Here is a 16130-nt window from a genome sequence, read left to right on the forward strand (position 1 = left end):
TCTTTATAAAAATCTTTATTTTAACATTTAAAAGAAAGAATCACATGTTCATCCTGACAGCTTTACCAGATTTGGCCACCCAATAAGTTACACACACACGTAGGTACTTGGAAGGTTATTGCACGCCTCTTTCACTGATGGAGTCATGGCGAGGTGGCCACTCTCCCTGCAGTAGGACCTGGAGTGGGTCCTCCACAAGGAAGCCTGACTCGAAACAGGCTGTAGGGAGGTCCAGGTGAACCTCACCTCCAAATTGTGAAACTAGTGACACTGCCACAATTCCTGTGGCTACTTTCACTCCAGAGCGTACTGTTCACTTAAGTAGACTCAAGTGGGGAGGCCGAGGCGCCACCTGGCACAGTAGGCCTTTGTCTGCAGCGTCCTCCGTCACGGGCAGGCCGTCAGCAGTATCAGCAGCAGCTCTGCCTCTCAGATTTCTCCTCCTGCACAATCCTTAAGACTGTTTGCTAGTTGAGTCTTTGCTTTTTTGGCTACTTGATGGTTTTGATGAGTTAGCCATGATCCACGGGTGTTCAAGTACATCCTTGAGAGTTGGCCTTTGGCTGGGATTATGTTTCAACAGTCTTGAAATGAGATCCCTGGCTCCCTCCGGCACGAAGTCAGGGAATGTGAATTCAACCTGGAGTATAGGAAGTTCAGTCACAAAATGCAGCTTAGAGAAACAGTATGAATATTCAGCTCACAGCCAATGTTAAGGCTGATAAGCATTCTACAAGAAGCAACGGATCATTTCTCATTAGGTCTTACCCGTGATATTCTTTTGTAGGTCTCTTGGTATGTGCTTGCCTCAAAAGGAGGCTTCCCAACTAGAAATTCATAGCAAAGAACCCCAAGGCTCCAGAGATCCACCTTCTCATCATGCATTCGGCCTTCAATCATCTCTGGGGGCAAGTAATCCAGGGTGCCACACAGGGTGGTTCTCCTAAAAGCGGAAGCAGGCTCAGGTTGATGTAATTCTCTTTGTGTTATCACAAGAGCTGCTAAATGTCACTAACAATTACGTTAACATTGAGTGCTTAGGCCAGATCCTGTGCTATGAAGCAGGTAAGATTAAAATCCCTGGTTTTAGGAGTGCCTGAGTGGCTCAGTCGGTTGAGTGTCCAACTCTTGATTTTGGCTCAGGTCAGGTCATGACCTCAGGGTTGTGAGATTGAGCCCCGCATCAGGCTCTGCACTCAGTGGGGAGTCTTGCTTGAGATTCTCCCCCTCTCCCTTTGTGCCTTCCCCACACTCGCACATGCACACACTAAAATAAATGAATTTAAAAAAAATAATAAATCCCCAGTTTTAGGAAACAGCTTGAGAGAGATGTGCAACACCACACAACTAGCAATCAAGCCACACTTCAAATCTGTTCAACTCCAGAACCTCCTTAAATGATCTAAAATAGATGAAATTTTAAAGAATCACTACTATATCAAAACAGCCATGAAAGCTCTTTGTAAATACAACCTAGAGTTCCTTATTTGTTTTTATATTACACAGATAGGCTAAGAAGCTTAACAGCCAGGTGACACTAGTAACAACTAAAACCTGTCCTACTGTGAAAGCTTCGGCATTACAGATACATGCTACCTCTGATACATCACGGGTACAAAAGACATACTTAAATTTGGGGGTGACCTATGATGTATTCTTGCCAAAAATACTATTTAGGCCCCTGGACCTACTTCGATTAAGAAGTAGCAATTACAGAGGATGATGGACCAAGTGACACCACAATCAGAAAAATCCATTTTAAATTGTGGGACAACTCGTCTTAATTTAGACCAAAAGAATACAATCAAATACAATACAGGGATGGACCTTGGTTGAACTCTAACTTAAAAGAACAGCTCTAAAGTTCTGTGGACAACTGGGGAAACTGGTACATGAACCAAAATGACACAAACAAGGCTGTTCATTTTCTGAGCAATAATGGTTGTGGTTTATAAGGACAATGTCCTTATTTTCAGGAGATAAATACTCAGGTGCTCAGAGAATGAAACATGATGACTACAATTTATTTTTGAGAGTTCATTAAAAAAAAAAAAAAAAAAACACAGCCAAATATGGCCAGTGTTTGATCATACTTATGGCAAATTGTTACCACCCACGGAATGCAGGCACTAGATAGGTGAGTAGCCAACCATCAATTCAGCATTTCTGCATGTCTGGAATTTTCAACAACACAGGCTGAAAACAAGCTGAGGATGGCAAACATGGAAGTAGGAACAAACACCACGTAGGTTTCCAGGGCTTTAGATCAGTTATTCTTTGGCATTGGTTCTTCTGCGGGGTAGGCTGAGGCTACGCTCACCATGCTGGCACCCAGAGAGCATCCCAAAATGCACTCAACTCAAAGGAGCCCTGCGGCCTGGGATGAAGGAGCTGCCTCCCTGGACACCTAACATCGAATCACTACTGAGGTCCTGGAAATGGACCGAGTCAGCAGGTTCTCAACCACCACACCTGGGAGCTCCTATGGTTACTCACACTGAGGAACTGTGGCAAGGGAGCATCAACATGTGCACAGCTTATCCTTTCTGGAAAGGACATTTACCTTTCCTATCACATGACCCACTGGACAGGTTAAGGTCCAGGTTAGCCCTGCAATTGCACAAAAGCCTACAATTCTTCATCACTGTTTGTTTCACCAGAAGTCAACAGCTTCCACTAGTGACAGACAACCAACTATCCATTAAAAAAAAAAAAAACCACACAAGGTTGAGGGGGCACTCCAACAGGAGAGTCAATGCATTGCTGCCATCAGTAGTGATCTAGCAAAAATAAAGCTACCTGCCCCCACCATGTCACTTATCTTAGGCTATAAAATTTTTTTTAACTGTCTTAAGTATTACAGCTGTAATTTCTTAAGTCCTACCCCAAAGTTGACAAACTTACAAGTAGGTGTATGTTTTTAATGCTCTACCTCCCATGAGGCTTAAAAAGCTTAAACCTTAAAACAGTATGTTAGCTCTTGTTTGCAAAATTAAGATTTAAATTGTTTCATTAGATTTCTCTCTGTGTTACCTTCAAGAGGAGACAAGAAAGGACTATGCTGTTGACAAAGGCAGACCCCAGAGAGTCTTCACTTGCACCCTGAAAGTTCTAGCCAAAACAGTTTGGGTTTTTAAATTCCCCAGAGAACTGTGCTCTGGGCTCTAGATGTGTGTGTGTGTGTGTGTGTGTGTGTGTGTGTGTGCGCGCGCGCGCGCGCGCACGCTGCCCTCAGAAACTGGTCTCCTGTCCAGGAAGCAGCTGAGTCTCCACCTCCCCATTGCTTCAGGCATTACCCCCTACACACATCCTACACTTCCTTTGTCATATACTTGTCACATGTGTCCCCTTCATTAGTCTCTAGGGACATTAAGTATCTTTAACCCAAGCCAAGGACACAATAAATAACCCCAAGCAGTTGCAAAATAAAAAGTTCTCAACATTTCTATCAGGTCCAAGTTATTCCAAAGTATGTGCATCACTTACCTGCCTGGATTCCATACATCTGTGCTTAAGTACTTTTCTATTTAGTTCCTGAAATCCCTCAAGGCTTTTGCCAAACTAAGTAAGTTCCACTTCTAAAGTCACATACCTGGAGGATGGAGCATGTACTGACCACCCAAAATCTGCAATCTTAAGCTCTCCAGCTGATCCAAGGAGTAGGTTCTCTGGCTTAATGTCTCTGTGAATGACTCTCTTTGAGTGACAGTAAGACAGGGCATCTGCCAACTCTGTGATATACTATTAAAAAAATCAGAAGTGTGAAAAGTCTGTATCTTACATTTTACATAAAACAATTTTAGACATCTCTTGTGAAAGGAAACCCGACATAGATTTTAACATGTTTTGTAGATTTTAAGGCAAAAGCTAGAAACGATTGATGACTCCTACAATTTTTTTAAGCAAATTAGTGTTTAGCATAAAATACAAGTTATCTCATACTAAATTATTTATTTGCTAATACAGCAAATAGGATATTGAAGGAAGAGGGAAAAACCGATTAGCTAGAACTCATCACCACATGGCAATTTCTGGCCTAGTAGCAATGAATTATGTAATATTGAGAAACTGGCACAAATTAGGGAGTCAGACTTGTAAACAATTTTTAAAAACTTAAGTACCGTCAATTCCCATTTTTAAAACCAGGATGAGGGGTGCCTTATGTCCCTTTGGCTCAGGTCAGGATCCCAGGGTCCTGGGATGGAGCCCAGGGCCCAGCTCCCGGCTCAGCAGGGAGTCAGCTTCTCCTTCTTTCTCTGCTCCCGCCACCACCCCACCCCCAGCTCATTCTCTCTAGCTCACTCTCAAATAAAATCTTAAAAAAAAAAAAATCAATTTACAACAAAAGGATTTGAAGCTGAAAATTTACTCTAAAGGAACAAAATAATCCTGAACAAACAAAAACCCTAAAAACCGGTATATTTGCATGTGAAATACTGTGTTAAATTTAGGTATACTAATTCATTAGCTTAAAAAGGATACAGCAAGTCAGTCCTTTTGTTAGTTTTGTTTTCATTTCAACCAAAGAGAGATCTAGCAGGTCCAGAATCTGCTTCAGCATATAGATAAGAATTGCTTTAGTTCATATAAATTCCTGAGAAAACTGAGGAGACTCCTTGTTTTTCAATACTTCTTTGAATATTTTGGACATTATAAGGACTCAACATCTTGATAAATCACCAAGTTTCTTAAATTAGAAGTCTAATTGAAATTTTAAATAAAAATAAAGATTGTTATTAGTGTATCGAAAAAATATATTCAGCTCTGGCTAAAGTTTAAGGTGTCCCCCAAAGCAAACACTGGACTGAAAATTATTTTAGACTAAAAAGGCCTACTAACCAAATGGTTGTAGAAACCAAATGTGGCTATCAGAAAGAACATTCATTTTTTTTTTCAGCCAAAAGCCAGAAAGACCAAAATTTAGACAATAATAAACTGAAAGTAAAGGCAAAGAAAGCTCCTTTACACCAAACTGAGTTGATGACACATCAAAATCATACAGTAGAGGGGCTTTCTCTGCTTAGATCAAGAAGCTAGTAGTTAGAGCTCTTAGCACCTACTTCCTTCACACCTCCTGTATCAGATTGTGGATATGTGTAAAGGTCCCTAATATTTCTCTACAGTTAGTTTTATTTGAATTAATCAGAAAAAGGAAACAGGAGTGTGTATATATTCATTCTAACTACTAGGGAATCTAGAAAGAATCAAGCTTTTCTTTCCAATAACTATGTGCATACATCAATATAAATTCCATCTAAAGAAAACGTAGTAGTACAAGTATTAATTGCCAATTAAATAAAGCAACTAATTAGGTTAGCTAATATTTAAAAAGTCAAATGAATCTATTTCTACTTATACAAAAATCAAACATTTAAGTTTAAAATGTCTTATTGCTGAGACCAAAGGGTCATTCACCAATAGTGCTGTGATTTCAAAAGCAGAACCACCTGAAAGTAATGCCATTTAAATCAATGCCAAAAAGCAAACGAGTGCACATACTACCCAGAAACAAAGCAAAGTAACCGGGCAGCCCAGGTGGCTCAGCGGTTTAGCACCGCCGTTAGCCCAGGGCCTGATCCTGGAGACCGAGATCGCGTCCCACGTCCCCCTCCCTGTATGGAGCCTGCTTCTCCCTCTGCCTGTGTCTCTGCCTCTCATAATTTTTTTTTTTAAAGATTTTATTTATTTATTCATGATAGTCACACAGAGAGAGACAGAGAGGCAGAGACACAGGCAGAGGGAGAAGCAGGCTTCATGCTGGGAGCCTGACGTGGGATTCGATCCCGGGTCTCCAGGATCGCGCCCCGGGCCAAAGGCAGGCGCCAAACCGCTGCGCCACCCAGGGATCCCTGCCTCTCATAATTAAATAAAGTATTTAAAAAATAAAGAAAGCAACCAATCATCTGCCCATTCAACAACAACAACAAAATAAAACTGCCCAAAGACTCTTCTTCAAACAAATAATTTCATTCAGATAAAGAAGCACTATCCATAGGAGGGGGGGAAAACACACACAAAAACCTGATTATGTTGGACTTTTAGATACAGGAAATAGAATGAAAAGATAAGGCACAGGCAGGGAGCAAACCTTTATAAAACACATGCGATAAAAGACTTGTATCCAAAATATACAAGAACTCTTTAAAACTAGAGATGACCCAAATCCCAATTGAAAATGGGCAAAAAGCTGAACAGACACCACAAAGATGATATACACATGGCAAATAAGCACATGAAAAGATGCTCATCACATTGTCAGTAGAGAACTGCAAATTAAAACAATGAGGGAACCCTGGGTGGCACAGCGGTTTAGCGCCTGCCTTTGGCCCAGGGCGCAATCCTGGAGACCCGGGATCGAATCCCACGTCGGGCTCCCGGTGCATGGAGCCTGCTTCTCCCTCTGCCTGTGTCTCTGTCTCTCTCTCTCTCTCTCTCTGTGTGACTATCATAAATAAATAAAAATTTAAAAAAAATAAAATAAAATAAAATAAAATAAAAATAAAACAATGAGGTGCCGGGCGGGGCACCTGGTTGGTTCAGTGGCTGAGCATCTGCCTTTGGCCTTTGGCTCAGGTCGTGATCCTGCGGTCCTGGGATTGAGTCCCACATCGGACTCCCCTCAGGGAGCCTGCTTCTCCCTCTGTCTATGTCTCTGTCTCTCTCAGTGCCTCTCATGAATAAATAAAATTAAAAAACAAAAAACAAAAAACGGAATGAGGTGCCATATACACCTATGAGAAAGACTAAAATCCAAAAAATTGACAATACCAATTGCTGGTGATGAGAAACACAAAGATGACACATCTACTTTGGAAAGACAGTGTACAGTTTCTTACAAAGCTACTACACCACACAAGCTAGTTTTCAAAGCTGTTGAAAACTTATGTCCCACAAAAACACGCATGCATGTTTAAAGCAGCTTTATTCATAATCACCAATAACCAGAAGCAAGCAAGATGTATTCAATAGATGAAGGGATAAACTGAACTATATCTACGCTGCAGAATATTATTCAGTGATAAAAAACGAGCTGCCATGCTCACGCCCTGAAATGATACAGATGACCCTTAAATGCATAGTTGTTCCCCCACGGGGGGAACTGCTAATCATTCTAATACCCCTACACATGTACACTGGAACTGAATAATTAAATGGTTGGTAGATGCAGAATCCAGGTTTTTCAAGATTGGAATGGGAGGCTACAGATAAGCAATGAGCATATAGAACACCCAAATCTTGGTCTCTAGTATTCCAATTAAAGATACCAGGGCTCCTTGGAGACATGGCAGGTTCTAAAACTGGGATGGGATATATGCAAATCAAAGGTTTAGCAGCTTGTAGGGCCAGATGCAAGGACATGCTGCAGTACACACCACACCCCCCCCCCCCCCCCCCCAGTGATGAGATAGGTCAAAAAAACTAAAAGTGTGCCTGGGTGGCTCATTTAAGTGTCTGCATTCAGCTCAGGTCATGATCTCAGGGTCCTAGGATGGAGCCCCACATGGCACCGGGCTTCCTGCTCAGTGGGAAGCCTGCTTCTCCCTCTCCCTCAGGCCCTCCCCCTGCCTGTATGTCTAATAAATCTAAAAAAAAAAAAAAAACTAAAACAAGGACCATGTGAAAGGGATCCCAAGGACCAAAGCTGGAACAATTTGAGCAGGAAAATAAAGTAGTATTAGATTATAACTCAAAGCAAACTATCCATGAGTCCACAGTAATAAATGACTGAGTAAATAAGGGAGAACAGACAAATCTCTGATGCAGAAGAATTCTAAATGATGATGCAGACAGAGGCAGAGGTGGGACATAGCCCCCACTCCTCCTTCAGGATGGGCAGTACAGAGCAATACACTTGAGAAGAGGGCAGTATGGAAAGAAAGAAAGGGTAAATTCCCAGTGGAGAAACCTAACAGGAGTGACCTCAGCCAGGTGACCAAGGCCAACACCACCAGTGACAAGCCAGGTTTATAGGAGGGACCACACTAATGGACAAAGAACAGGAGAAAAAACATCTGCACTATCTTCAGATTCTCTAAATCCAAAACAAAACAAAACAAAAGTTTATTTTAGAATAAAGAAGGCAACTATTCATATATATACATTTCCACAGAAAACAGCTGTGGAAACAAACCCGCCTGGTACCTTAGTTTACCTGGAGGTATGCTAGCAGTAGGGCATTCTGAGTCTTTCATTCAAATACCTGATCCCATTAAGCTGTCTTTCTTAAGACAAAACCCACTAGACTATGATGAAAGGCACACTGCTACATAGGACAGGAATAGAGGAAACAGAATTAGCCAGGACAATAAATGAAAACTTACAGTAGCAGTTCTCTGCTCATCAAACTTTGACAGTTTCTGAAGTTCTCTGTAGACAGCTCCAAGAGGTGCATATTCTAGAATTAGGTAAACTCTGGTGGCATCATGGAAATAACCATACAGCCTAAGAATATTTGGATGCCTGCAACAAAGGATCAATATTCTAATACTTGGTTTTGGAGAAGATACAATATGTACTACTGATCAAACCCCTCATGTAAAACTAGTGAAAACTGGTTCTGGTCACAGACCTCCCCACCACATCCACCCACCCAACTTGAGCATCTGAAACTCCAGACCTACTAGGAAAACTTAAATACAGCTGCACGTTAGTGCAGAGTATTAATGAACTTCAGGTTTGGTTAAGACTATTTCCTTCCCTTAGACCATCTTTATTCTTAGGGGGAAAAATTCAGCTAAATGTTAGTTCTCTGCACATTAGAGAAAGAGAAGCATGACATTCCCATAGCAGTATGATCCCCAAACACTAGGAGACACAACTTTAAAGCAGGCTTCAGCAACAGTGGGAAAGGTGGGCCGCCAAGAACTTCATGCAGCTGAGAACACAGCCAGCACAGCAGCCCTTCAGCCCCCACCAGCTGTTGCCAGGGAAGGATCTAAACCTGATGCAGACAGGTCTGTACGTATTTATGACTGATTCAAACCTGAAAAAAACACGAAAGAAAGAGAGAGAGAGAGAGGAAGGAAGGAAGGAAGGAAGGAAGGAAGGAAGGAAGGAAGGGAGGGAGGGAGGGAGGGAGGGAGGGAGGGAGGGAGGGAGGGAGGGAGGGAGGGAGGGGGAGGGAAGGATGGGAAGGAAGGGAAGGAAGGGAAGGAAGAGAAGAAAAAGACCCACTGGCTAAAGTCAACCTGCAGAGGCTGCCAGTCTGCAACCTCTGCTTAGAACTCAGAAGTATCATTCCCCTTAATTATGTGCGCACATGCATGCACAGATGCACAGGCACACACACGTGCACACACACACAAACGGGCTCATGTACATATTTCATTAACAAAGCATAAACCTCCAAGGGACTTTTCAGGACCACAGCACTCATCTAGATAAATCTTTTTAAAAATGGTGAATTAAATCATTCTTCACAATACTACAGAGCAGGCCTTGCATCGTTTAACTCTTAGTAACTAAGTTCTGCACCACATTCTTTTGAACGTCAATCTAGAAACTTACCTAAGGTGGGACTGTATTTCTACTTCTCTTCTCAGCTGATGTTCAACTCCTGCTTTCTCCAGTTGAGCTTTAAATAATACTTTAATAGCCAGGATAAACTTGCTTTGTTTTTCCCTTGCCAAGTAAACATTACCAAACTTTCCTTTACCCAGTGGGCGACCAATTTCAAAATCTTCCAAAGCCCATTGCCTTCTAGGAAAAAAATTTGAACATTTTAAAATGTGAAAAAAGCAAATTTTTTCTAACAATTTATTATTAAGTTGTAGATATGTCTATAAATAATTTTATATTTGAAGTTATATTCAATACGTACCTTGGCAAGAACCAAGCCAATAACTACTATATGTGTCTCCAAAGACATTAAACCCTCCACTCCTCCACCTGCCAATAACTGTATGAGTCAGTGACCAGGAACAATCTGGACTTTTAGAGCTGAAGCACTAATGCTAAGTGTCCAAAGGCAGTACTGCACTCTGAATTACAGACCTATCACAACCACCACTGAAGACCACAGGAAAGGTTAGGGAAGTAATTCGAGGGAGAAGTCTTAAGAACTTCTGTGGGCCTCTTGCAAACGAGCCACAGCCTCTTCCTCCATCCCAGACATGCTAACTCTCTGGAGTGGAGAATCACTCTGATAAAGCAAGGGGGGTAGATCCTACAGGGCAGGTGGGGGGCGAGAACCACTGGATTTAGATTCTCAGAAACCTACTATGAAAGACAGCTAAAGCAAAACAGCATGTGGGTTCATTCCTGGCTCCTCCTGCTACATTCTAGACATTACATTCTACATTCTAGAGTCTAAGCAGTTCAGAAATTAAGAGCAGACTTTTAGAAAATATCTGGGGAATATATCATAAAGAATAATTGATACTGTTAAAATATCCATAGTCATATATACATGTGTCTAGTTTTACAACAGGACTGCCTTTTGATAACAAACTTGCACTTCTGTATAAGATTTGAACTAGGTAGAGAAACATACCCAAGCTGTATGTAGTGGTTACATCTGAGGGTAGAGAAGAGCTTATTTTACACATTTCTGTAACAGATTCATACAAGTTTTTCAAAATTTGGAAAGCAGTCGGAAAAGCTGGAGTCCCTAGTAAACATCATTAAAATACTTTTTTTTAAAGGTTAGAATTTGTAAACATGTACATTTTCTAAGTGAAAATATAAAAACCTCTTTTTTAATAAGTTCCCATAATTAAACTTGCAGTGGTGTATTCTAATAGAATGATAACACAGGACTTTGTAAGTAAGATAAAGCTTACTTTTTTGATTCTTCATTTTTCTGTTTTGTTGCCAGTTCCTTTTCAGAATTATTTCCTATACAGAAGAAGTTAAAAAATCTGTTTTTAGAACAGCTGTAATTATTTCAGAATAACTATACAGAATAAGTTAAAAACCTATGAACAGAAATGAATCAAAGAAGGGCCACTAAAATATTAATGGTGTCTCCAGAATGGTAGATCTGGGCTATTTTTAGTTTTCTTTGTAGAAAAAAGAACACCATACCCTAACCCGACTCCAACCAGGTGAAGTCTTTATAGATTTCCAGAGTAAAGACAAGCAGATACATATACAGCTAGGCCATCTGATAATTTAAAGACTCAAGACTGTGAGATTCTCCCTGAAGCTTCTGTTTCCAAATGAAGAGCTTCTAAGGCAGAATTTCCAATCTCTCCATCCATAAGCTCCCACTCATCATCTTTCCCCCCACTAGGTGAGCGAGCCCATGTCCATCTGCTATCTGCTATGTGCAAATTACCAACAATGTGCAACAAAACATAGACCAACTACCTTCCTTCCACTAGATTAGTCGCCAAGGGGAAATATAAAAATAGAAGCCACCGAGTCAGTAAAATGTACAATAAACCAACTGCGCAACAGGGTGTTCATTAGCCAGAGGCTATATAGGACATTTCCACTTCAAATTCCAGCAGCAGCAGGGTACACTCTGCTCAGATACCTGAATGTGGGCCCTAACTGGTTTTCTCCCTCTATGTTTCACTACTTCCATTAATGCCATTAATAGGACCACCATCCCTAAGTCCAGTTTACTGCCCAGTTCTATCCAGTCTTCATCTTCAGTGAGCACTTGAATTTGTCTGCACTTGTCCATCCTGGCCTATCTGAGGGGAAGTTAATGCTTCTGAGTCTCCACTTCCTCCTCTGTAAACAGAGTTAATGACAGACTACCTTCACTGTGGTCCTGAGGATGGAATGAAGCAACGTGGATGAAGGAAGCTGGTCTCCTGAGCGTGAGCATGGCAAACTGTAAGTAACTATTAATATGTACCCTGCTCCACCCAGTTCAGGACGTGGCCATCTTTGACCTACCCCCAACAGCCTTCCTCCTGCCTACTACCCCAGGATGCAGCATTACTACTCACCACTTCATTCTACACATCCAGAGGAAGCCTCTTTCATAAAGGCCAGCTCCTCCTCTGCTCAAAAACCTTTCAGAAATTTCCCCACGTACAGGGGATGAAAGCCCCACTCCACGACACAGCCAGAGGGCCCACCATGACCTCACCTGGCCAGCCTCAGTTTATCCATGTCCATCCACTTCCCCGGCTGCTCTCCACACTCCCAACCCTGGAGCTTTTCACTATGCCCCACAAGCATACCACGAAGGTAGGAATCAGCATTCCATCCTGGGCCCAGGGCTGGCCCACAGGAGACACTGCTACTTCAACCTGAAATCACACTTTCTCCCCATCCTTAATAAAAAGGATGTAGAAGCAAGGGCTCCAAACAATAAATCCAAGTCTATCCGCTTGCTTGCAACTAGAAGGAATAACTATCCAGTATTAGTCTCAAGAAGTTGATTTACCAGGGGCTGATGACGAGGGTTGCTCACTCTTTTGGGTATTATTCAGTGACCTAGAGGCAGGACGAGGGACACCAGTTGCCTGCAATTGCTTCTGCTTCAGATTCTGAGCCGGTTTATGGCTGGAGACGAGCTTTTGGGTTTGTGGAGGAACTCGCTGGGAAGAATTTGAAGGACACAAGACCCGCTGGGCCTGGCCACTATTTGCAGATAATGGATTCTGTGAAGGAACTTGCTGAGTCACCAGAACACGTTTTGGACCATCACCAAGTGCAATTGCAGTCTAGATTGGGAGGGAAACATAAATTTCATGTCTTCGTAAACAAAAGCTGAGTGTTTTGAGAATTCCACAAAGTCTGTTTTCCTAGTATAGCAAAATAAATATTCCATGATAATCCATGGAATGGGAAAGCTATTTTCATCAGCACTCCCAGAGGATATGGTTTGTATACAGCTGAAAGGAATACCTGAATGATACCTCCCACCCACCTCAAAAAAACCATGCCCCCAAAAACATTCATTAACTAAACTTCCATCTAAAAAGAGAGACATTAAACACTTTCTAAGAATTCTCAATGATTTGGGAATTACTACTTGGCAAAAAGCAACAATACCAAAATTTTATAACAAAATCCCAATTCCATTGAAATTTATTTGGCAGTACCATACATGTTTAGAAAAAAAGACAAATATGTCGAAATATTTCACAGTGGTTATCTGAGTCAAGATGTTTTAAAAGACTGAATTTTTGCATTTGCCAGATTTCCACAAAATACTTCTATTATTTATTAATGTTTCATTGTCCAAGTATTTACAAAATGGTTCTGAGCCAAAAGAACTATGGCAAAGAAGAAACAAATAGGATCTTCGAAAAGTTAGGTCAAAATACATTATTTACATGCCAATAAGTGGAGGATCACAAGCTTAAGAAAAAAGTTAATTCTAAGACCTTGAACCAGTCAAACTAAAATGGGGTAGAGGACTTCCTCCAACTACAATGGAGGAAATCTCCTCATAAACACGGAAACAATGCTAGGAAGGGAAGCCTCAGAGTTCATCACAAGCTCACTAGGTATGGGTGCTTCACAAGAGACAGGTATCCAATTTCCAAGTAAAAGTCAGTTACTTCTGAAATTAGTGACATCCACAGGCAGCGACAAATGTTTTAAACAGAGCAGCTTTTAAAAATGATCTTTATCATAGGAATTGAGAATCAGATACAATGACTCAAGTTAGCCTTTTTCTAATTGGTTATTGACTTTTAGCCAGTAAAAAAAAAAAAAAAAAAAAAGTTAGGTATCCATTTACTTGAAAAACTTCTCACACCTATCAGAATGGCTAACACCAAAAACACAAGGAACAAGTTGTTGATGAAGACTTGGGGGAAAAGGAACCCTTGCACACTACTGGTGGGAATACAAACCAGTGCAGGTGAAGCAGTATGGAGGCTCCTGAAAAAGTCAAAAATAGGGGAGCCTGGGTGGCTCCGTAGGTTGGACATCTGACTCATGGTTTTGGCTGGGGTCGTGATCTCAGGAGGTCGTGAGATAGAGCCCAAGGTCAGGCTCAGCACCGAGTTTAGAACCTCCTTAACATTCTCTCCCTCTCCCTCTGCCACAGCCGCCGCCCCTCCACACACACACCCCACTCATGCATGCTCTCTCAAACAAACAAACAAAAAAAAAAAAAAAAGAAAAGAAAAGGAAAACTTTTAGGGACGCCTGGGTGGCTTAGTGGCTGAGCATCTGCCTTTGGCTCAGGTCATGATCCTGGGGTCCTGGGGTCCTGGGATCAAGTCCCACATCAGGTTCCCTGCAAGGAGCCTGAGCCTGCTTCTCCCTCTGCCTGTGTCTCTGCTTTTCTCTGTGTCTCTCATGAATAAATAAATAAAACCTTAAAAAAAAAAAAAAAAAGTAAAGGAAAACTTCTAAAAACAACACATACATACAAAACAAGAAACAAGATTTGTATGTTTATGCTCTTTTCCTAGAAGGAAAAAAAATCTGGGGAATATTTATATTAAAGGATCTTTATATAAAGACTCATTTAAATTCTAAGAGCCAGAGGTACTTCCTTGATGAAGCCTTTCTAGATTCCAACCTATCCCAATCTGAACATCCCTCTGCAGAATTACTCAGGTCATTTCATATACACATATTTTATGAAAGTGTGATACCAGCTCACATAACCCACCAAAGAGCTAATAAGCTCTTGGAAGTCAAAGACCATGTGCTTTTTTATCATTATAACCCCTGCATCTGACACAACCTGGCTCAAAGTGGGTTCCCAAGAAATGTTCACTGAAATGCAGCTTGACAGTCCTCTGAATCATGACCAGAACAGACTATTACAAAGCAATTTAACTTCTGGCAAGCAAGTAAGCACAAGCAAGTATTAGGCACCCATTGTGTACATTATCCCGCACACAATGGAGGAATATAGATACTTAAACAGCTAGCTAGAAGACAAAGCAGAACAAAATAATAGTTACAGTGACAATCAACAAAATGTCACTGAATGCAGAGAAAAAGTGACAGACATCCAGGAATGTAGTAGAGTTCTGAAGTTAAAATCCAAAGTAAAGGTAAAACGAAGTCCAGATATAAAAACCAATCTCCACTGGGTTTTATAAATGTGATCAAGATTACAGATTGGGACGCCTAGATGACTCAGCAGTTGTGCATCTGCCCTTGGCTCAGGGCATGATCCTGGAGTTCCAGGATCAAGTCCCACACCAGGCTCCCTGCATGGAGCCTGCTTCTCCCTCCGCCTTTGTCTCTGCCTCTCTGCCTGTGTTTCTCATGAATAAAATCTTAAAAAAAAAAAAAAAAAAATTTAAGATTATTCAACTTACCTTAACAGGCCCTGCAATGCAGTTTTCTTTAGATTTGTCCATAATGCCTGAAAAGAAAAGAGCCACCTTTAATTTATACAAATCCCTGTGCTTCAAAGTGCTACTATGCTAGATCAGGGTTATAGCTCCTGATGAAAAAGCCTCAACAACACAGAATTTCACACTTTTTCTTTGTCCAAATGAAGCTGGCAAGGGAGCCTTGCTTTCTCGGGTAACCTAAGGGACAGGTGTGGGGCCTCCCTCACCCCCCAACTTCACTCCCTGAGACCACCTGCTCCACCACCCCCTCTCTAGGGGATTAATTCCAACAGTGCAGAAGCCTGCTTCCAGCCCTGCTCCCTTTTAAAAAAAAGCAGCTTCTCTCTTCCCCATAACAGACTCTAGATAGAACAGCATCTTTCCTCTCACTCTTCAACAGCAAAGCTCCAGAACAGTCATTACACTCCCTGCATCCACCATTTCTCTGGCTCTTCGCCCTCCCCCATCAGGATTTTGTCCCTACGGAGGAGTCAGCTCACGACTGACCTCTAATGTTAGCAAATTCAAAGGTCCAATCAGCACCCTGGGCTCCCTGGTGTCCCCAGCAGCATTTGACAGCGTCACTCTTTTTTCTACTCCCAGCCTCTGCTGGCTTGGAGGGTGGTCCCTGACCTTACCAGCTGTCCTGCTGTGACCTCCTTTGCTCGATCAGTCTGACTTTTGCCAACCTGAGAGTCTAGGGTAACCCACGAATGAGTCCTTGGACCCCACTTTCCATCCATTCCCTTCCTAGGGTCCCCCATCCAGAACCAGGGCTCTAAACATCTTTAAGATGACTTGAACTTACATCTTCTACCCTAACCTGTCCTGACTACCAGACTATTACCTACCTCCTGTTCATTATCCCCCACGTCCAGACAGCTCTTTTCTCCTCCCGGCTTCTCTTCCCCTCTG

At 41.8% G+C, this 16130-nt stretch overlaps 1 protein-coding gene across 3 annotated transcripts in view; it reads right to left on the reverse strand.

The window, feature by feature from the left end:
• The window catches only part of AURKA (aurora kinase A), a 19801-nt gene continuing 3671 nt past the window's right edge, over positions 1-16130 (reverse strand). For 2 of the 3 annotated variants that reach the window (XM_072801487.1, XM_072801488.1), the window contains 8 exons: positions 15198-15244; positions 12347-12626; positions 10782-10836; positions 9508-9699; positions 8322-8460; positions 3593-3741; positions 769-943; positions 1-640 (listed from right to left, as the gene is read on the reverse strand). In XM_072801487.1, coding sequence (XP_072657588.1) covers positions 455-640; positions 769-943; positions 3593-3741; positions 8322-8460; positions 9508-9699; positions 10782-10836; positions 12347-12626; positions 15198-15239 — 1218 coding nt within the window. In that variant the 5' untranslated portion in view covers positions 15240-15244 and the 3' untranslated portion in view covers positions 1-454. Of the gene's footprint in view, positions 641-768; positions 944-3592; positions 3742-8321; positions 8461-9507; positions 9700-10781; positions 10837-12346; positions 12627-15197; positions 15245-16130 lie in introns of those variants that run through there. The other variant, XM_072801486.1, reaches the window with a different exon arrangement.

This window comes from Canis lupus, chromosome 26 (assembly GCF_048164855.1).
Source record: "Canis lupus baileyi chromosome 26, mCanLup2.hap1, whole genome shotgun sequence".
NCBI lineage: Eukaryota > Metazoa > Chordata > Mammalia > Carnivora > Canidae > Canis > Canis lupus.